This window comes from Suricata suricatta, chromosome 1 (assembly GCF_006229205.1).
Source record: "Suricata suricatta isolate VVHF042 chromosome 1, meerkat_22Aug2017_6uvM2_HiC, whole genome shotgun sequence".
In the NCBI taxonomy this organism is placed as follows: domain Eukaryota; kingdom Metazoa; phylum Chordata; class Mammalia; order Carnivora; family Herpestidae; genus Suricata; species Suricata suricatta.
The window spans coordinates 112,398,235-112,421,974 of NC_043700.1; the positions used below are offsets into that span (position 1 = coordinate 112,398,235).

The 23,740-nt window shown below is 38.1% G+C and overlaps 1 protein-coding gene across 2 annotated transcripts in view; it reads left to right on the forward strand.

Annotated features, from left to right (window-relative positions):
- Positions 1-19,410, forward strand: part of CENPE (centromere protein E) — a 77,143-nt gene extending 57,733 nt beyond the window's left edge. For both annotated transcript variants that reach the window (XM_029920836.1, XM_029920901.1), the window contains 7 exons: positions 858-1,076; positions 3,875-4,060; positions 9,326-9,438; positions 10,770-10,867; positions 12,474-12,657; positions 15,274-15,560; positions 18,693-19,410. In XM_029920836.1, coding sequence (XP_029776696.1) covers positions 858-1,076; positions 3,875-4,060; positions 9,326-9,438; positions 10,770-10,867; positions 12,474-12,657; positions 15,274-15,560; positions 18,693-18,787 — 1,182 coding nt within the window. In that variant the 3' untranslated portion in view covers positions 18,788-19,410. The remainder of the gene's footprint in view (positions 1-857; positions 1,077-3,874; positions 4,061-9,325; positions 9,439-10,769; positions 10,868-12,473; positions 12,658-15,273; positions 15,561-18,692) is intronic.
- The last annotated feature ends 4,330 nt before the right edge of the window (positions 19,411-23,740 follow it).

Consider the following 23,740-nt stretch of genomic DNA (forward strand, 5'->3'; position numbering starts at 1 on the left):
GCCACAAAGTTATAGATAAGACCAATAAGGCATTCATGCTTGGTGAAAGTAAAAACTACATCCCCTAAGAATTAGGAAGTAAAAATACAGGAGTAATTTCAGAGTTAATGAGGGTATTGAATGACTGTTATTTCCTGCACAGAGATACAAGATTTTCAGATTAATTACCAAAAGTCAGTGAAGTATTTCCCCTATAAATACTGAGATTTGAAATGAAACAGGAAGATAGATTGCTGTTAACTTTATTGAACATGCTCTGCTATTACATGTCAGCTAATGTATATATAGAACATTATAAATATCATAATACAGGAGCACAGTTGGCTGACTTCGGCTTAGGGTATCATCTCATGGTTCATGAGTTTGAGCCCCGCATCAGGTTCTGTGCTGTCAGCACAGAGCCCGCTTCAGATCTTTTGTCCTCCTCACCCCACTTGTGCATCCGTGCTTGCGTGCACACTCTCTCTTTCCCTCTCTCTCTCTGACATATAAACATTAAAAATGTTTTAAAAATAAAATAAATGTCATAACACATAATAACTTTAACCTGTACAGTTTTGCAGATTCCTCTCCATAATGTTAGCACTGATCTAATAAAATGAGATTTACCATCTTGCAAATCAATATGAATCCTCTCTAGTCCTTATTTTTTATTCTCATCTACATCCAGCATCTTCTAAAATATTAGGAACTGATGCAAACCACAAAGAATGTTCACATTCTTTTAAAGTACTGTTCTAGAATGTCCTAAATAATGAATTTCAATACATGCTTTGTCCTAGAATTCTTATAGTTTTCATAGTATTTTTGATATGTAATTCATTTTAGAGTTATAATAGTGTTTTACTATTCAATAGGCAATAATGAATGAATCTACAGAGTTTGAAGAAAGAAACGCTACTGTAACTAAAGAATGGGAACATGACCTGAAATCAGTGAAAGAGAAAAATGAACAACTGTTTAAAAACTACCAAACTTTGAAGATCTCCCTGACATCTGGTGTCCTTGTTAATCCTGTTACAGAAGACAATAAGAATCTTCCTGTTACATCAAAAGTCACACAAATAACCAGAGAGGTATGTGATTTCCTATGAAACATTTTTCAATTTGCAGATTGATCAAAGAGTTAAAGATGTATTTTATGTAACATTTCAGAGCAAAATTATAGTATCTAATATAATAGGAAATGTGGGCCATGTTTGTGTAGGTCATGGGCTTGTTTTTTTTTTTTATTTTTATTAATTTTTGAGAGCGAGAGAAAGAAAATGAGCAGGGGACGGGCAGAGGGACAGGGAATCAGAAGCAAGCTATGCACTGACAGCAGTGATCCCAATGCGAGGCTCAAACTCATGAACCGTGAGATCATGACCTCTCCTGAAGTCGGATGCTCAACTGACTGAGCCACCCAGGTGCCCCATAGGGTATTTTTTAAATATAGTTTTATTGTGGGTATCACTCAAATAACTACAGAACTATATATTACATGAGATCTTCCCTTTGAATTATAAAGCAGAAGTAATTCATAGCTTAATTTGATTAAGGGATACATACACCTCCTCAGATGCTATTACTGCACATTACAAATTTCTTCAATTGTGTAACTTTTTTTTAAGTTTATTTATTTTGAGAGAGGAAGAGAGATCATGAACAGGGGAGAGGCAGAGAGAGAGAAGAGGGAGGCAGAGAGAGAATCCCAAGCAGCTTCACACCGTCAGCATAGAGCCCGATGCAGGGCTCGAACTCACAAACTGTGAGATCCAGACCTGATCCTTAAACTATAATCTGTGTCTGTATATAGAACTAGTTTAGAGGGCAAGTGCAATTTAGCTTTTCTCTAATTATCATCAAAGTCTTTAATATTGTTATATCAAAATTAAAATGGAAAAGGCTAAAAATATAATGAACATCTTCTGCAGATTAACCTGTATCCAAGAATCAGTTTATAGGGGCACCTGGGTGGCTTGGTCGGTTAGGCATCTAACTTTGGCTCAGGTCATGATTTCACAGCTTGGGTTCGAGCCCCACGCTGGGCTCTGTACTGACAGCTCAAAGCCTGGAGCCTGCTTCAGATTCTGTGTCTCCCTGTGTCTCTCTGTCCCTCCCCTGCTCATGCTCTATCTCTCTCTCAAAAATGAATAAGCATTTAAAAATATTTTGAATGATTCAATTTTGTATTACCTAGCCTTACTTGGGAATCTGTGAAGCAAACATGCTATTTTATTTTGTTAGCACATAAAATGACTTAATGAAGAACCTAAGAGTAAATTATAATTTATCATCTTGACCAAAATCAATACTTAGAATAAAATGTCAACCACTAGTTTAATAATCAATTACCAGTGGAAACTAGAAGATCACTTGTACGGTTTATCAATTTACTAATCACTACAGACCTCAGTCAGGTGGTGGAGACAAAAATAGCCAAAATATGAAACCCATCAACTAAAGCAATAAAGAAGCAGAAGAAAATTCCATCTTCAATGACCCCAGGAAATACCCCATCTGATAGTAAATTATATACTATTAGTTTGGTAACTATGCCATGTTAGAGTAGCATAGAGCAGTTTGGTGCTGATATACAAATAGGCACACGGAGCAGTGGAACAGAGTAGAGCGTTCAGCGGTACACCCAGGTAAGGGTGAGAACTCAGTGTGTGAAAATGGTGACTGCCAACTCAGTGGGGAACAGAGGGTCTATTGCATGTTTGACTCCAGACAGCTAGTCGCCTGGGAAAAAATAAATCTGATTCCTACCTCACTCATTTAAACAAAAATAAATTGTAGATGGGCCAGAAACAAACAGACATTTTCTAGGAAAAGCTGCATGTGTGTGTAGGTGAATAATCTTATAAATATGAACAAATTCAGGTGTTTAAATTCAGGTACTTTTGTACTTGCAAAAAACTGGAAATAACCTAGATGTTCATTAGCGGCTGATGGGTTAAGTAATTTACAGTACCTCTGTGAAACAGAATGCATGTATCCATGAAAACAAAAATGTGGAGAGATCTCTATGTGTTGTTAATGGAAAGATCTGGAAAATATATTGTCGAGTTAAAAAGAAACAGAACTGGGGCGCTGGGATGGCTCAGTCGTTAAATGTCGAGCTCTCGATTTGGGCTCAGGTCATGATCTCTCTTGGTTCATGGACTCTAGCCCTGAATCGGGCTCTCCACTGACAGCAAGGAGCCTGCTTGGGGTTAGCTCTCTCTACCTCTCTCTCTCTGCCCCTCCCCGACTTGCTCTCTCTCTCTTTTTCTCTCTCTCAAAAATAAATAAATGTTTAAAAAAAACAACTGTATATTCATACTCTGACTGTTTTTGTAACTGTATACTCACAAACACTTAAATAGGCATGGAAATTTTCTGGAAGGATACACTTGAAAGAGGTTAGTAGTCATTGCTTCCAGGTCACCTGGGGTTCTGAGATGAAAAACCTTCCCCTGCATTATATGCCTTTGAATTTTTCCACATACTTGTATTTTTTAATTTAAAAACCATGTAACAAAAATAAAGGGAAAGCTATATTACATGCATTATTTAAAGAGTCAGTTAACAGATGTACTTTCTTTAAGTGGTATTAATTTAAAATTTGAGTGCCTTTTTAATATGCTTAGCACTGTACTAACCAGTAAATAAGATAAACACTAAACCTTGTAATATAAAATTTGGGCCATTTTAATTCCAAAAATCATCAACTTCTAAATAAAAAAAATAATACAGGTGTAAACTGAGTGACATTTGGTTTCTCTTCTATCCTTTCTTAATGCAATCTGAAAAATTAATACCTGTATATGGTCATCTTTATCTTAAACCTATATTCTATGATTTTGCTTTCATGGCACACCTTCTTTATTTGTGCTTTTTCTCACAGAAAATTCAGGAGTTGGAAACTTCACTGCGTGAAGCTAAAGAAAGTGCTATGCGCAAGGAAAGCAAGATTATAAAGCTGCAGAAAGAACTTGAGATAACTAAGGACCTAGTAGCAAAACTTCAAGCTCAAGTTGATGAATCAAATAAATGCCTTGAAAAGACCGAAGAAATGGTGCAAGTACTTCAGGTAACTTAACAAACACATTTTACAATAAAAGGGGTTTTTTTTTCTTTTACTGTTGTATTTGGCAGTTAATCTTTTACTTGAACTTCCTGTTACCTATGTATGTATGAAGTTCAGTACTCAAGCTTTAAGAAAGTGGAGGGGCACCTCAGTGGCTCAGTCGGTTAAGCATTCAACTTCGGCTCAGGTCATGATCTCACAGTTCTCGAGTTCAATCCCCACATCAGGCTTTCTGCTGTCACTATGAAGCCCACTTTGGATCTTCTGTCCCTCTCTCTCTGTGCCTCTCTCTATTTTTCAAAATAAATAGATAAATAAGCAAGTGGAAACTTAGAAATGAAATGTAGGAATATATTTTCATGCAAAATAAAGATTATTTTTGTATTCCTAGAAAAATTCTTTTTTAAAGGCATATAAATATTTTTCTGAAAGTTCTAGCTCATTCAATAAGACATCAGAGAGGCAATAGAAAACAATCTCATATTGTTTAATGTAAAACTAAAAACCAAGAAAATCAATTGTAAGTCCTTACAATTTTTTAAGATAATTATTTAATATTTCAAATCACATTTTTATTCAAACAAGAAATATTTGTTGAGTCTGCTGTATGTTGGTCATTGCTCTAGATGTCACATGTACAGCAGTGGAAAGAAATACAAGTCCCTCTCGTCCTTCTAGCAGCTTCCATTCTTGTTCAGGAAGACAGAAAATAAGCAAGTATATATGTGTGTCAAGTGGCAAAAAGTGCAATGGGAAAAAATTAAGCTACACAGAGGTGTAGGGGTGCCGGGTCAAAGTGGGAGTGGGAGGGAAAACTCTTATCTTGTAAAGGGGAGCTGAGGAAAGCCACACCATTGAGGGGACTTGAAGGGATGAGTGAGCTATGTGGTAGCATAAGGGCCTTGTAGGCAAAGGAACTCTCAGAAAGCCTAGCCATGTTTAAGAAACAAGAAAGCCGGTGTCCCCTGAGCAGAATGAGCAAGGGCGTAGAGGTGGGAAATAAGGTGAGAAGCAGCACAGCCCAATCATAAGGGCTCTCACAGCTTATGGTAAGAACTCCAGTTTTTATTTTGAGTGAGCTGAGAAATCACCAGGACTTTGGCAAATGGATATAATGGTCTGACTTAATTTTAAAGTTTGCCCTTTGAAAATTGAATCCAAGAGGGGATGTTTGTCAATGGGACGCTCCGGCTGCTACAACAAAGGGAAGCAGACTATAACGACTCGGACGAGAGAGAGCTCTGGGCTCCAGGTTGGCAGGAGGCTCCGTTCTGCACGACCACTCGGGCCGCCTTCTCTCCCACCCTGTTCCTCCACCGCCCCGTGGGTCCTGTTCTCACCTGCATGGGTAAAGCCAGGTTGTAAGCAGTTTGGGCTCCCGCTCACAGGAAAGGGACAGATGGAAAAACTAAAATTTATCTTAAAACCTCTATTCTTAAAGAAGGCTTTGGCCCAGACACGGCACACATCCCTTCCTCTCAAAGTCAAGACACTATGCCAGAGTTTTTGGCCCAGACCGCTGGAAGGATATAAGCAGTCTATAAAATGCAACATGTATCTAACTAAGGACTTGACATAAGAAAAAACTTTTAACCTAGTCATCACTGTTTGCAAACATCTTGGATATAGCTGTCCAATATAATGTAGGGTTTATTAATTGAATAGAGAAGAAAGTAATTTGAACAAATGAATCATTAAAATTTTGTTTAAATCTTGATACATTTCCTCTGTTGTATCATTACAAATTGTTTAATGAAGTAGCAGTGAATTTATTAAATATTTATACTGCATTAAAACTTTAGGGACATCCTGCATTACGGGAGAAAAAGATCTTTTATTTTTAATGTTTATTTGTTTTTGAGAGAGATAGAGACAGAGACAGAGCACACGTAGGGGAGGGGCAGAGAGAGATAGGAAGACAGAATCTGAAGCAGGCTCCAGGCTCTGAGCTGCCAGCATAGAGCCCGATGTGGGGCTCAGACTCAAAGTCGTGACCTGAGCCACCCAGGCGCCCCTGGAGAAAAAAGCTCTTATTTATAATGGCCACAAAATCTAAAATACAATGCTTGAACCTTAACAAAAAATGAGGAGAACATATAAGAAAAGAACAAGAGAACTTTAAAAAGAAATATAGAAAGTGTGCTTTACAAGAAACACACCATTTTAATACTGTACAAGCCTAAGTTGTTCCCAAGTTAATTCCTAAAATTCATGTAATTCAAATCAGAATTTCAAAGGAGTTCTTTCTCGGGTAGAGCCAGGAAACTTTCTTAACTTAATCCATCTAAAATGCAGATGACAAATAGATGCTGTTAACAAATTTATGTTTTCAGTTTCTTCAGCTGATTAGTGAAACTATTTAAGACTCAGTATTTCTTGAGCACAGCCTTGGTCACACACCATATGTTTGAAACATGGAATTCTGTTTTCTTTCATTTCTAATTCAGTATTTTCAGTTTTGATTTCTCTTACATAAGAATGTTTTAAATGATGTTATACATGACTAATATATTTCATTAAACTGTGGCAAAAAACAGTAATCTCTGCATTTCTAGCATATATTGAAACTTTCTTTGTAGTGTCCTAAGTGGATACATTTCTTTAGAGTTCTTTGAACTTTTCAAACAGTATATAGACAGGTAGATCAATGGAAGAGAATAGAGACTTAGAAGTAGACCCACAGCAATGCAGTCGGCTGACCCCAGGCAGAACAAGGGCAGTTCAGGAGACAAGGGTGTTCTCAGCAGCTAGTGACGCCGGAGCAACTGGACCTCCACAAGCCAAAACACAAATCTTGACAGAGACCCTGTATCAGCCACAAAAATTAACTCAATTGATCAACAATCTAAATGTAAAACACAAAACTAGAAGACCCCCAGAAGAGAAGATAGAAGATCTAGATGACCATGGGTTTGGTAGTGACTTTATCTTAGATACAACACCAAAAGCATGATCCATGAAAGAAAGAACTGATGAGTTGGACTCCATTTAAATGAAAAATATCTGTTCTGTGAAGGACAGTTAAGAAAATTAAAAGACAAGTTACAGACTGAAAGAAAAAATTTTTGCAAAACACATATCTGATAAAGAACTGTTGGGGCGCATGGGTGGCTCACTCGGTTAAGCATCCGACCTCAGCTCAAGTCATGATCTCAGGGTTTGTGGGTTCGAGCCCCACATTGGGCTCTGTGCTGACAGCTAGCTCAGAGCCTGGAGCCTGTCTTCGGATTCTATATCTCCCTCTCTCTCTGACCCTTTCCTGCTTGCTCTGTCTCTCTGTCTCTCAAAAATAAATTAAAAAATTTTTTAATTTTTAAAAAAAGAACTGTTGTCCACAATGAATGAGCTCTTAAAAGTCCATGATAAAAACAATGTGATTAAAAAATAGGCAATAGATCTAAACAGACACCGTACTAAGAAGATACACATGGGACAAATAAGCATATGAAAAGATTCTTAGCATCATGTCATTAGAGAATTGCAAATTAAAGCAAAATACCACTACAACACCTATGATATCTCAGAATGCCATGATGGCCAAAATCCAAAATATCACACAAAATGCTGGTGAGGAACCAGAGGAATAGAAACTCTCATTCATTGCTTGAAGGACTGCAAATGGGACAGCCAGTTTGGAAGAGTGTTTGGCAGCTTCCTAAAAAACTGACAACACTTCAGCCAGCCACGTGCTCAGGGAGTCCCTGATATGAGTATCTGACTCAGAAGGTGGGGATGGAACTGGTGCTGTGACTGAGCCAGCAGTGGGCTTCTCCAAGAATGGGCTTATCTTATCCAGTCATCAGCCTCCTTAAGCTGAGCATCTGTCATTTTGCATCTTTTTAGTCTTTGCTAGCCATTGTGCGCATGTGAGTGTTTCTATAGGGGTTGGGATGAGAAAGCCTAGAGGAATAAAGAGAGCTCTCTTGGTCCCTATTTATATGGGGTTTACTTTTTATTCAATATGTATTTCTCCATCGTATTGCTGTGGTACAGTGATAAAAAGTGATTTATTCAGCAATAATAAGAAATGAGCTAACAAGCCACAGAAAGATGAAGACAAACCTTAAATGCACACTGCTAATCAAAAGAAGCCAATCTGGGGCGCCTGGGTGGCTCAGTTGGTTAAGTGTCCATCTTTGTCTCAGGTCATGATTTCATGGCTCATGAGTTCAAGACCCGCATCAGTCTCTATGGACAGCTCAGAGCCTGGAGACTGCTTCAGCTCCTGTGTCTCCCTCTCTCTCTGCTCCTCCCTCACTTGTGCTCTGTCTCTCAAAAGTGAATAAAAACATTTAAAAAAATTAGAAGCCAATCTGAAAAGACTTACATACATAATGATTCCAACTATATGACATTCTGGAAAAGGCAAAACCGGGAGACAGTAAAAAGATCAGTGATTGCCAGTGGTCCAGAAAGGGTAAGGGAGGGAACGGTGAATAGGTGAAACACGGGATTTTTAGGGCAGTGAAGGCATTCTGTATGATATAGTAATGGCATGTGCCATTATACATTTGTCCAAACCCATAGAATGTACAGTATGAATAAAAACCCTAATGCAACCTAAAATGTATCCATACTGGCTCATCATTTGTAACAAATATAGCACATTAATATGTGATATCAATAATCAGGGAAATGAGCAGGGTGGGGAGGGAGATGGAGTATGACAAGGGCATATGGGAATTCTGTACTCTCTGCTCAGTTTTTCTATAAACCTAAAGTTGCTCTAAAATATAAAAATCTATTTGTTAAAAAAAAGATTTAAATATGTATAAGTATGTATTTATGTCTGATTTTTTTTCTGTGAATGGGAAGTAAACATGTTTATAGCACTGGATTGAACCATACTTGAGTACACAATATCCCAACACTTTATACTACTTGTGCTTTGATTCAGTTCTAACTTGATGTTTGTATTGGCATTCTGGCATCTTTTTGTTTCATTTTCCTGATTTACCCTTCCTGTCTCCCCTGTCCATTATTCTCAACATTTGTTGCATTTTATTGAAGTACATATCATTCTTAATTGGAAAAAAATGTGTTTTAAGAAATGAAAGTCATATTACATATTAGCTTCCAGGAGTTTCAAATATACTTCACATCAAATATCTACTTGTTCATTTCAGAATTAAATTTTGTGCCTTTTCCTACTTTTCATATATTTGAAGTTTGCTGTTTTAAAATGTTCCTACCAAATCAAGGTAGTTATAACAACTCTTTAAAACTACTCTGAAATTATTTTATTTTTCTTTTCTCTAAAAAAATTAGGACAAAGTTGCTTTAGGAGCTAAGCCCTACAAAGAAGAAATTGAAGATCTCAAAACAAAGCTGGTGAAAATAGACCTAGAGAAGATGAAAACTGCCAAAGAGTTTGAAAAAGAGTATGTCTTTGCTTTAATTGAACATGACTTTAATAGCTTAAGTTTCTAAAGCATATAAATTTGTTTGCATTGGATAACTTTTTTAAATATATGGAAATATTGTTATTGCTTTCTAAAATAAATATCCACATCCACAGATTTTAAACTTGTTAAATTCTGATTACATATCCAAAGTTTTTTAAAATATGCATAGTTCTGGCCAATTACAAACCCAATATGGCTTTACTGAGCTTCTTGCTCAGTCGTATATAAACAGCTTAAAAATGGCTTCTTATGCTTGAATATGAATGTTAAGAACCTGTATGTGTGTCTAGCGGTTCGACTAAGGTTTCCGTTGGTTCTTTTAATTTAATTTGTTCTTCCTGTTGTATTTTGTGTAAAGGTTGTATTTCCTTTTAAATTATGGTACCTAGTACCCAAAAGCATAACCTCTTTTTATTTATTTATGTATACTACTGTACATAATGGCATGCCTAAAATGCTTTATGATGTGGCATAATGAAAGAACATTAAACAGAGTCAGAGATACTGAATTAGAAATATGATATTGCCACATTATTATATCACCTTACATAGCGTTTAATCTCTCTAGGCTTTATATCCATAATCAGTAAAAGAATAAGTTTGCATTAGAGGATTTCTTAAGATTCCTGCTGGCTCCTAATGCTTTTTGTTCTTCCTGTAAATATTTAACAAGGATAGTGAATTGCCCAAAAAGTAGCACTCTGAAGCTTTTTGTATCCTTACTAGCCTTCCATTGATAAGGCTATTGGTTTTAGTGAAACTTACATCTATCAAGTTCTTCATTATAAAAAAGCAATCTTACTTATAAAATAAGATCAGCAGGTAGCTTTCAGAGTCTCTAAAGATAGAAAGTCTCATGATTTATCACTGCTTATTAATGCTTAAGGCAACAGTTCTTCAAATATCACTTTCTACTGGGGAACAGTGAGCAGAATTTGACCTTTGACTAGCACATTTGCCAGGAGCTGCAGCTAGGATTTGCTTCCCTGACAATATAGAAATAGGTAGAAGTTTTTTTCCACTTTCATGCTCTGGTCATTGTTATATCCGGTTAATAGCCATTGGGCTTCCAGAAATTTAAGAAGAATTGTTTAAAAAAATTACTCCCGCAACCAAACAGAATGCTTCCAATTTGATGGTGTTATGCCTATAAAACACTTGATAGCAGGCAGGTATCTGCAACTACTTAGGGGTTTTATGTCAGTGTGATATATCTTATTAGAAAATTCTTGACAGCAGTTCTGTTTATTCTTCCATTAAAAAGTAGTTGCTAGGCTTTTACATATTTCCATTATTGTTCTTCTTAGAATTACTTCTACAAAAACCACTGTAGAATATCAAAAAGAAGTTATAAGGGTATTGAGAGAAAATCTTAGAAGAAATCAACAGGCACAAGATACCTCAAGTAAGTAGAAAATGCTGGTATTTCCAGAACTTTCTATTTTACTTCTCAATACACTTAGACATTTTGAATACTATCATATATGTGACAGTCAAGAATAAACATGTTAATCACTAATTTAGAAAGAACTGTTTTTGAAACAAACTTACTGGGATCATTATTTACCCTGTGACATCTCCTAAGTTTCCTATAATTTCTACTGTTTGTCCATTATAGATTCTTTAAAAATATGAATTTTACCTTTTCATTATCAGATCTTTACATAGTAGTGAAAACATTCACATCTTAATAAATTTTAACCATATGCACAGTAAAAATGCAACCATTATTAGGAAGAATAGTAGAAAGAGGGAAATAATATCCTATTTGTTCTTAGTACTAAAAATACAGAGTTGATGCTTATTTGCAAACTCTTTAAAATTGTGCAAGCTCTTTGAAATTGTTCTTAGACACAGTCTTCAAATCTACTGATCAAATTTTTCATATGATTTCCTCAACGTATACCTTTCTCCATATTTTTATCTCTTGTGTTTCATTTGAAAAGAGAGGAAGTTGAACAGCACTTGGGACAATTCTGTGTAGTAAACACTGAACTCAGGGCAGGTCACCCTCACCTCATGGCCCTGTGAAATCATGGGGACAACAATACCTGTCCTAATAGCTTACACATATACTTTATACTTATTGTAAGGATCAAACTGAAAGTTACGTGTGAATGCACACGGAAAATTATAAATGTCAAACAAACATAAGGTAATACTTGTGTGCATTATTATCCAGTCATTAAAAAATGTTTTAAAAAATGAAATAGTGTTAAAGATTTTGTCTAGTACATATGTAGACTGAACTTCTCTAAGGGCTCTTGCAGGATAATTGCACCCCTACCTCGAAAATTTTAAGGGTTAAAAGAAGACATGAACATGCTTTGTTGTTACCGAAGGATCAGGATAAAGACACTCGATTTGTGACTTTCAGTACATATTGTATCTGAATCCAGAGTAATTCAAAAGAAAGTGGACATTAAGTATCATGTCCATATACACTCTTATAAGTTGTCAGTTACGCAGTGGTTTTTTCTACAAGATAAACACCTCACATTTTTATGCAGTTTTACCTGAAATTTACAAAACAACCCCTTACACTACTTTCACGCACATAGTGTAGAATACTTAGTAATATAGGCTTTAGTATCATTCTGAGGTTTATTCCGTTCACACATACGTGTCAAGAACTTCCAGTACACTGCGCACCTGGCGGTGGGCCCGCACACACACACATTCTGTGTTGTAAGAAGCCCTGACGTAGAGGAGAGAGTGAAGCGCCACATGCACTGCCCTCGTGGTGCAGGCGTCCAGAGAGTACTGTGGTGGGAGTGGACTTGGTGGATTGGAGAGAAGCAGGAGGCCTCTAGAGACCATTACAAGTGCTGCTCACAGAGGCACAGGAGGCGAGGTAGAAGGAGGAAGGCAGGCAGGGTGGCGTCTAGGGAGATGATGACTGAGAGGTCTGGATTTTACAGTGACTCACTGCTCTCCGTAACATTCCCTTTGTTTTGAACTTTGGCGATAGTTAAAATTACCACCTCTTTGTGTGTCTCCCTCCCTCACAGTTGTATCAGAATGTACGGACTCTCAGCCGTCGAACAAACCCTTAACCTGTGGAGGTGGCAGCGGCATCATACAAAGCACAAAAGCCCTTATTTTAAAAAGTGAATATATGAGGCTAGAAAAGGAAATCTCTAAGTTAAAGCAGCAAAATGAACAGCTAATAAAGCAAAAGAATGAGCTATTAAGGTAAGATCTGCTTACATGATATTGAAATTATGCTTCTGGGTATTACATGTGGGGAGAATGGCATATAGACATGCATATATATTTTTTGCAATTGGCAACCTTCACACGTGGGAAAAGTCATTTTTAGAGTATATATAATAAATGCCTGTTTTTATTTAATTTAAATCCAAGTTAGTTAACAGATAGTGTAATAATGTTTTCAAGAGTAGAATTTAGTGATTCTTCACTTACATGCATCATCCAATGCGCATGCCTACAAGTGCCCTCCTTAATGCCCATCACCCACTTAGCCCATCCGCCCACCTAACACGCCTCCATCACCCACAGTTTGTTCTCTTTATTTAAGAATCTCTTATGGCTTGCCTCCACTCTCTGTTTTTATCTTATTTTTCCTTCCCTTCCCCTATGTTCATCTATTGTGTTTCTTCAATTCCACATGAGTGAAATCCTATGATATTTCTTCTTCTCTGACTGACTTATTTCACTTAGCATACATAACACACTCTAGTTCCAGCCACGTTGTTGCAAATGGCAAGATTTCATTCTTTTTGATCACCAAGCAATATTCCACTGTGTATGTGTATACATACCACATCTTCTATATCCATTCACCAGGCATTGGGCTCTTTCATAATTTGGCTATTCCTGACAGTGCTACTAAAACATTGGGGTGCATGTGTCCCTTCGAATGAGCATTTTTGTAATATATATCTTTTCAGAGGAATAAGACTATGGTACCATCATTCCAGATATTTGCTATCTATCAATTGACCTATTTTTAATGAAGCCCAGAAGCAGGAAGTAAACAGAGACCTTTGAGGGGCAGCTCAAATATACCACAAATTTTGTACCACAAGTCAAAGGAGCACTTAAGTCTATTATTGTAGCATATTTGCTTTTACTTCATAAACAGTTCTAACGATTTAATTATTTGGCTTCTATCAAAGATTATAATTTTGTGCCAACCACTTTAATAATGATACAATAGGAGAAAAATAGGCAGTAAACAAATAACTATACAAACAACTAATTTTTTGCAATGAGTGCGATTAAACAGCAACAAAAAAACCACAAGTATCTAGGTGTGGGGAAGGAAGATGGCGAAGAAAGTGACAGAAGAACAGTTATAGAAAAGGATAGAAGTTAGGCCAGATGAAAGGTGAGACAGGTAAGCCTTCTAGGCAGGGGCCAGCACAACCACAGGCCTTCAGTCAGAAAGAGTAACCTTTTGGTGGAACTGAAAGACACCCAGTGTGGCCGGGGTGTAGAGAATGCAACAGAGTGAGGTGCAGGAAGAGATGCCCGAGGTCACTGGTCTAGGTTGCACAGATGTGTTTGGATCACTCTGAGGTGGCTTGGGTGATAATCTGCATTATAATGAGAAAGTGACCTGCAGTGGAGGAGTTTGAGCCAGGGCCTGATGAGATCAGACAGCATCTCTGGCTCTAGAGCAAATAGGAAAACCCAATTTAGGGATCTGTTTGATATAGTCCAGGCAAAAGATAATTTTGGCATGGACTAGGATGGTGCAAATTAGGATAAATAAAGGAAATAAATTTGAGAGATTAGGTCGGAGGTTGTGTCCACAGACCTAGAAGACCAAATAAAAGAGAGCAGGGCCCCTGGGATTGGTCCCCAAGCTTCTCTCTGCAGGAACTGGATAAATGCTGATGGCATTTCCTGCAACATGCAAGACTGTAACTAATCCTTGGGGCGCCTGGGTGGCTCAGTCGGTTAAGCGTCTGGCTTCGACTCAGGTCATTCTCTCATGGTTCATGGGTTCAAACCCCACGTTGGGCTTTGTGCTGACAGCTAGCTCAGAGCCTGGAGCCTGCTTCAGTTTCTGTGTCTCCCTCTCTTTCTGACCCTCCCCTGTTCATGCTATCTCTCTGTCTCTCAAAAATTTTTAAAAAAAAATTTTTTTAAAGACTATTACTAATTCAGAAGCATGGTGTAGTATTTCTTTTAAAATAACAAAGGTACATTAAAGATTCGTCTATCCAGAGGACTAATTTGTCAAGTTATTCCTGCAAGGTATCAATAGGTAAACCACTCTAGATGATCTCACTGATTCCTTTGAAAACCTAACATCATATTCTAAGCTTTCTTTTCAGGACTCCATGATTACAATTGTTCATTTAATATGACCCCATTTCGTTTTCTGAACTGTGAAAATAATCCAAACAGGAAGCATTAGGTGGAAATTAAAATATAAGTATAATAAAATGGCAAATTATAACAAACAGGCAAAGGAGGAAAAAAGAGAGAGAGAAAAACCAAGAAGCTGACTCTTAACTGTAGAGAACAAACGGATAGTTACCAGAGACGGGCGGCGGGGGGGGGGCAGAGATGGGTGAGATGGGTGATGGGACTTAAGAGGACACTTGTTGGAGGAGCACCGGGTTTTGTATGGAAGTGTCAAATCACTATTTTGTACACCTGAAACTAATATAACACTGTTAACTATACTGGAACTAAAACTTAAGAAAAGACAAAATGGTAAATTATGTGTTATATATATTTTACCAGAGTTTAAGAACTTTTTTGATGTAAGTGTGAATAAATTTCAGGAATTCAACAGACTTACAGTCTCTTTTTTTTTCTCCTACATTCAAGCAATAATTATCATCTTTCTAATGAGGTCAAAACATGGAAGGAGAGAATCCTTAAAAAAGAGGCTCACAAAGAAGTGACTTGTGAGAATTCTCCACAGTCTCCTAAAATGACTAGAACAACTTCCAAAAAGAAGCCACATACGCCTTCTCAATGCAAGGAACGGAATTTACAAGATCCTGTGCCAAGGGAATCGCCAAAGTCTTCATTTTTTGATAGCCGATCAAAGTCTTTACCAACACCTCGACCAGTTCGCTATTTTGATAACTCGGGTTTAGGCCTTTGCCCAGGTAGGTAAATATACTGTTTCCTTAGAAATCAGGGCATATCCACCAGAACTTACCTTTAATTTGTGGCTCCAAAGGGCAAGTTTAGACAAGATGTAGTTGAGCAAGCTATGGTGCAAAGACTTCATTTGGCATTTCTGGGGTGAGAAAGTTTCTCCAAAGCATGACACTTAACATGAATTGTGGTTTACCCCAAGCTCTCTCTATTCTGCCTCTTAAACCTTCATATTTTCCCTGAGAGACATAAGCAACTCTCTTAAGAACATGAAGACACTACTCTATAAACAAAACTTTTACTGAAGAAGCCTTTCTTACCAATTCAGTAGGCCAGTATTCCCAATAGCATTATATTCATTTGACACAAGCCAGATCATAGACTTATTTCATTTACTTATTAATTCAATCAGTCAGCAAAAAATTTTGATCTCCAGCTATGTGTCAGATACATTGATAAGCAAAACCAGATTTGGTTACCCTACTGGAACTCACAGTCCTATAGGAGATACAGTAACCAAGCAGTCTAAAATAGGTAAAATTCTAGAGTGCAAAAGGCTGTGAGGCATATTATAGGTCTTTATTTCAAGAATATTAAGTCTTCCTTGAAGAAGGAAACAGATCTAAGAGGTTAACTTGAATTCGCTTAACAAAGAGGGGAGGAAAAAGTATTTCTGGCAGAGAGAACAGTGACAGCCGAAGGTAGGAGGGACCATAACCAGGGAAAGCGTTGGAAGACAGATGGAATGGCCACAGCACAGTTAACACAAGCCTCTGTGGTTGGAGGCACCAAGGGCAAAGAGGGGAAGAGCCAGGTGTGTGGGAATGTGTAGCTTGTATAGAGGAAGCCTTTGAAAGATTTTAAACAACATAATGGCAGGGGATCATAATGAGTTATAAATTTTGAACACATCACCTTAGTTATGTGGTACCCCACAAATAATAGGAGCAAGAGTTTATGACAGTTGTCTAAGCAAGAGCTCATCCTAGCATTGACTGAGCAGGTACAATAGAGCTGGAGAGAGGTGCACAGACAGGAGAGAGCTGGGAGTCCAAGCAGTCCTAGGTGCCTGACTGAACGAAGGAGGGGTGCCGGACACAGGTGTGGAGCACTTCAGGAGAAAGTCTGTAATAACTGCGTTTCTTCCAGTCCTTCTCACCACACAGCATTGTTTGTATGTGTGGCCAGAGCCCTTGTGACAGCATATCTTGCCTGTCAGAAATCCCATTACATAGTTGTAGAAATCTACAGCAACAAAATTATACACTAAGAAAAGCAGTTGCCAAATCATTTTTGGCCCCAAGCAAAGGTTGCCAGGATTTGTGAGAGCTCTGCTGTGTGACTTTAGAAGAAATCTGTCCATTCTCATCAACTTCTCACCAAAATTAGATCAAGTCCGCAGTCTGAAAGTGCTCTTTGGGATATAGGAAGGCATCAAACAATTTGAACATTTTTTGAACTATTCCATAAGATGGAATTTAACAAACATTTAAGGACCTGCTAGCACTTACATGGAACTTTTGCTGTATATGCATACATGCTATTTTAGAAGAGTCTTCGGGGGCACCTGGGTGGCTCAGTCAGTTAAGCTTCCGACTTCAGCTCAGGTCATGATCTCATGGTTTGTGGGTTCGAGCCCCACGTCGGGCTTTGTGCTGACAGCTAGCTCAGAGCCTAGAGGCTGCTTCAGATTCTGTGTCTCCCTCTCTCTCTGACCCTCCCCTGCTCACGTTGTCTCTCTCTGTCTAGCAAAAATAAATTTAAAAAAAAACACTAAAAAAAAGTTTTTTTAATTTAAAAAAGAAGAGTCTTCTGAAAAACCAAGAAACTTCATCACCTCTTGATTTTATCTGATAATGCCAGAGGCACATGCATAATATGAATTAATTTAACCACAAGTAGAAATGCTTTAAGTGTTTTTATCAATATATGGATCACTCTGGTACTTTTTAAGTAAAATAAAGAGTAAGCTGGAGGGACACCAGACTGGTTAAGTGGCTGAGTCATTTAAGTGTCCAACTCTTGATTTTGACTCAGGTCATTATATCATGGTTTGTGAGATCAAGCCCCACCGGACCTCTGCACTGAAAGTGGGACCCTGCTTTGAATTCTCTCTCCCTCTCTCTCTGCCACTCCCCTGCTTGTACATACATGCTCTCTCCCTCTCTCAAATAAATAAACTTTAAAGAAAAGAAAAAAAAGTAGGTTGAAAGAACATATGAATCAAAAACTGACTCATTCAGATTTAAAGGACATAGTGCCAGCCTGAATTAGTAAAATACTATTCTAAAAAAATTTTAATGTTTTTATTTTGAATTATAAAAGATAATTTAAATTTTCTCAACAACTTGAGATAATTGCAAAGACCAGTATGTGAATTTACTTTTATGAATAGAATCATTTGAAAATTAATGTTAACAAATTAACAGTAAACAAATTAATATTGTTTACAAACAAATAAATGCAGCTGAAGTGCTTTTTAAGAAAAATTTTTTTATGTTTTTAATTTATTTTTGAGACAGAGGGAGACAGAGCATGAGCAGGGAGGGGCAGAGAGAGAGGGAGACACAGAACTGGAAGCAGGCTCCAGGCTCTGAGCTGTCAGCACAGAGCCCTGCATGGAGTTCAAACCCACGAACATGAGATCATGACCTGAGCTGAAGTTGGAAGCTTAATCGACTGAGCCACCCAGGCACCCCTGAAGTGCTTTTTAAAAGCTCAAAGAAAGTTTTCCAAAGATAGCTAAATATTCTCCAAAATAAATAGTGTTTGTTTCACATAGCATTTTTCCCCCTAACATTCAGGCAAAAGAAAATCAGACTCAATCTGTTTGATTCACTTTGAATCTCAAATTGATGGATTTCAGCTGAGACTTTATTACTTCTTTGCTTTTTGCACAAAATGGTTTTTCTAACAATTTTATGAGAAAATGGGGAGTAAACTCCAACTCTGATGAAGTGAAATGTCACTTTTTAGTGACCAAACATAAGGCTAATGACCATATTGTCATTTTTCATTCTTCATATCTCTGCTGGGTGAACATTGTTTACATTTCTAGTTCTATTAGAATTTTGTGTGTGTGTGTTTTAATAAGATATGGTTATTTCCGGGGTTCTTTTCTTTTTATTTTGTTTTCTCAGAAGAACAAACTGCGGGAGCGGAGAGCGCGGGTCCTCAGCCGAGTCTGTGGCACACGTCCTCAAGGAAAGACGTGCCCGAGTGCAAGACCCAGTAGGCTCCCCTGCCGTCACGTTCCCTACTGAGAAATGACTGCGCTGTCACTTTATGTGCCTATGCCTGGCAGTCTCACAGGCCAACTTAATTTCAATTCAGTTTTCACTTTGCCACTAGAATCAGAAGATGAAGGAACAGATTAACCCATTCCAATAATTTAGAATGAAGACCTTCTTCTCGAATGTGGTAATACTTTCAAAATTGAACTGTTTTATTTATTTATATATTTTATAAAGAATAAAATTATTAAAGGAAATTTCCAGTCTTTCCAAGCATACACAAAATGTATTCATCTTTATTAATGTAATGTTTTACACATGACTTAGATACATAATGACATAAAGTGTCATTTAACTAACAAAATTATGAACTACTTTCTAAGTGTCTTAAACATTGAATAAATGTTTAGCTAGTGATTCTGGATCACAAGTTTATGTAATGTTGATGGTTTCTTGGTGGGGTATTTGGGGTATATTTGGCTGTACTCATTTGTCGACTTTCAGAATTTTGCTATGAGAATATATACATGCTTCCTGGATTTAAGTTGCTAAGGGACAGCAAAGTGCTGTGACTTCTTCATTTTCTAGTCTGATCTTTGTTTTGCTATAATAAATACAAAAGTTATCTTTGCTTTTCTGTACCCACCCACTCTGAATTGGTTGGTTGGTTAAGAGACTTTGTACTCCACTGCATTTTACTCCCAGCTGTAAGAAATTAATGCCATTTATCCTACCCGTTTAATTCAGACATGAAGAAATAGCACCTGAGTTTCTGTGAAAGTAGAAATCCCCACAGATACATTAGGCATCTACGGATGGGCTTCATGCAGTCTGTAAACCTCTGAAACTTCATGTTAACTTGTATGTAAATTAACTTTTCTAGGATACTTGGGTGCATATTTTTATCATATTCCTAAAGGGACCTGTTGCCCTATAGGAGGTTAAGAACTATGGTTTTAGAGAACATTTGTAATTACTTTTATATCATATGACTTTCAAAAACCACATAAAACAGCAAGTTGCATAAGGTTTAGAACAGTGATTTTAACACATTCTTGGCTCTGATAAGATTCATTCAGGGGCGCCTGGGTGGCTCGGTCGGTTGAGCGTCCAGCTTCAGCTCAGGTCAGATCTCACGTTCGTGGGTTCGAGCCCCACATCAGGCTCTGTGCTGACAACTAGCTCAGAGCCTGGAGCCTGCTTCCAGTTCTGTGTCTCCTTCTCTCTCTGCCCCTCCTTCTCTCATGCTCTCTCTCTCTCTGTATCAAAAATAAATAAAACATTAAAAAAACAAAAAGATTCATTCAAAGGAAGAGATTGTGAATTACATCAATGCCATCATTTTGCAATCCATGGATGGATATTTTCCTTTAGTATACTATCACAGACATTCACTAGGGCTAGAGGAAAGTGTCCCTTACGATAACTGTCTCTCCCAAAAAAGTCCCTTCAGAGCTGTTTCTCCTTTCCACTCTTCCCCAAGTAAGACACCGTAGCAGAGCTGCAGATTTGACTCTTGACAGTGTCTGCTCCTCCAGGGAGTAACAGTAACTCAAGGTAGTAGGTTCACCTGGATAATAAAACTAAGGCCATTAAAAGTAATCACTCATCAGATATTCAGTCTAGTAGAATATTGTCTAACTCGAGAATTTGAATGTCCATTTCCTTTCCCAGATTTGGGAAGTTTGGGGTCATTATTTCTTCAAATAAATTTTTTGACCCTCTCTCCCTTCTGGATGTCCCATAATGCATATATTGGTCCACTTGCAGAAGTCCCATAAATACCTTAATCTTACTTCACATTTCTTTATTCTTTTTCTTTGATTCTTTTTGCTACTGGATCAAGTCTGCTTGAACCACTCTACTAATTTTTTTAATTCAGTCATTGTATTTTTCAGGTCCAGAACTGCTGTATGGTTTTTTTATAGTTTCTGTTTCTTTGTTATTGTCATTTTGTTCATGCATTGTTTGCCTAATTTCATTTAGTTGCCTATCTGCATGCCCTTGTAGATCATTGAGCATCTTTAAAACTATTATTTTGAATTCTTTGGGAATTCACAGATCACTTTTTCTTTGGAGTTGGTTTCTGCACATGTATTTTGTTCCTTTGGGTCATGTTTCTCTTTGTGTGTGTGTGTGTGTGTGTGTGTGTATGTGTGTGTGTGTGTGTGTGTGCGCGCGCGCACGCACGCGCGTGTGCCCATACATGCTGATTTTTTTTTTTGCTAAGTTTTATGCATTTGAAAAAGCAAGCCACCTCTTCTAGTCTACAGATTGCCTTATATAGGGGAACACATACACCAATTAACCTGGTCAGAGATGCTAGGGGTCTCTGAAACCTTTTTAGGGGGATGTGACTTCTCTGAGCTGTGTGTACAGTTTGCCAAGTAGAGAGATTTGCCAATTTCTTTTCTATGAGCTGGGTGTCTTGCTCTCTCTGGTGTCTGTCTGAGGTACAGCATGTCCTTAATGCAGTAAGAAGCTACCCGCCCTCCTTTGTTCTCATTAACCCCCAAAGCTAATGATATCCAAAGCATATCAGCCCTCCATGAGCAACCCAAGTAGACAAGACAAATACCAGTCTTGGACAACCCTTCAAAAAAAAAAAAAAAAAAAGGAACACCAAGCACATACTATACTCCGTCCTGTCTCCCAAGTGTGCGGAACCATTTCAGCCTCCTTCTGGGGCACCCCAGGCCCTCTAGTGCCAACTATGCCAGTTTCATCAGCACTCCCAAGTCAGGCAACACAGAAACCAGTCCTTTGGGCTGCCAAATCGAGTTTTGGATAAATTTTCCACTCTTCTTTTTTCCCCTATTGCCCTGGGGAAACCAGGAGCCAGAGGCTGAACTGTGCTAGCTTGGGCAAGGGATGGGTGGGTGGGGTCACAGGTAAGGTGAAATGGCTCTTCTTGCCCATTTCAATGCAGCTGTTCTCAGCTTCCGCCCCTACCCGGGGTACTGCAACTTCTTAACTGGCTTTAGTTCTCATAAAGGTATTTTTGTTCATACACTGTTTTAATTCAGTGTCTCTGGGGTTGGGGGGAGAAAGGTGGGACTTCCTTTGCCTCCATGTTGACATCTCCTTCAGAACGTTGCTAAAATCTTATGATCTGAGTTTCAAAATCATGATGAATCGCTGTGAAAGGGTAATGACAAAAGTCAACAATGAAACATGCAAGAATGTTAAAAAGCAGTATTATGGTCAGAAAACACTAAAATGGTCTCAAAGAAAAGTCAAGACTTAAGACAAATAGATTACTGTTCATAGGAAAAATTTTCTTGAGAGCCTGGCAGAATTATATTCAGGAGAACTGAGAGCCTACTATTCATCTTGGCAAATATTTAATGGCCATTTACTGTGTGCCAATCACTGGTCTATGCACCAAAAGGTACTGTCTTAGTGAAATGCATGTTTAGTTGGAAAACAAATAACTCATAATATGTGCTAATTGCAATATAAGGGTGAAAAAGATATGGCCCCTAGCCTTGAAGAAATTTAGTCCATGGAAAATACAGATGGGTAAGCAAATTTTGAAACACCATGTTACTTAGGCTGTCACAGAGTAGGCCTTGTTGAAAATCTCTAACCCACAAACCGTGAGATTATGACCTAAGCCAAAGCCCGACACTTAGCCGACTGAGACACCCAGATGCCTGTATACCACATCTTCTTGATCCACTCATCAGGTGATGGACATTGAGGCTCTTTCCATGTTTTGGCTATTGTTGACATTGCTGCTATGAACATTGGGGTACATGTGTTCCTATGCATCAGCACTTCTGTATCTCTTGGGTAAATCCCCAGCAGTGCTATTGCTGGGTCACAAGGGAATTCTATGGATAGTTTTTTGAGGAACCTCCACACTGTTTTCCAGAGCGGCTGCACCATTTACATTCCCACCAACAGTGTAGGAGGGTGCCCGTCTCTCCACACCCTCGCCAGCATCTATAGTCTCTTGATTTGTTCATTTTAGCCACTCTGACTGGCGTGAGGTGGTATCTCAGTGTGGTTTTGATTTGTGTTTCCCTGATGATGAGTGATGTTGAGCATCGTTTCAGGTGCCTGTAGGCCATCTGGATGTTATCCTTGGAAAAGTGTCTGTTCATGTCTTCTGCCCATTTCTTCACTGGGTTATTTGTTTTTTGGGTGTGGAGTTTGGTGAGTTCCTGGTAGATTTTGGATACTAGCCCTTTATCTGATAATGTCATTTGGAATTATCTTTTCCCATTCTATCGGTTGCCTATTAGTTTTCTTGATTGTTTCCTTTGCAGTGCAGAAGCTTTTTATCTTCATGAGGTCCCAAGAGTTCAGGTTTGCTTTCATTTCCCTTGCCTTTGGGGATGTGTTGTGTAGGAAATTGCTGCGGTGGAGGTCTAGGAGGCTGCTTCCTACTTTCTCCTCGAGGGTTTTGATGGTTTCCTGTCTCACATTAAGGTCCTTCAGACATTTTGAGTTAATTTTTGTGTATGGTGTAAGAAAGTGGTCTAGTTTCATTCTTCTGCATGTTGCTGTCCAGTTCTCCCAGCACCACCTGCTAAAGAGACCGTCTTTTTTCCATTGGATACTCTTTCATGCTCTGTCAAAAATTAATTGGCCATACATTTGTGGGCCCAGTTCTGGGTTCTCTATTCTATTCCATTGGTCTATGTGTCTGTTTTTATGCCAATACCATACTGTCTTGATGATGACAGCTTTGTAGTAGAGGTTAAAGTCTGGGATTGTGATGCCTCCCGTTTTGGTTTTCTTCTTCAACATAACTTTGGCTATTCGGGGTCTTTTGTGGTTCCATATGAATTTGAGGATAGTTTGTTCTAGCTTTGAGAAGAATGTTGGTGCAATTTTGATGGGGATTGCATTGAATGTGTAGATTGCTTTGGGTAGTAATGACATTTTCACAATGTTTATTCTTCCGATCCATGAACAGGGAATGTTTTTCCATTTCTTGGTGTCTT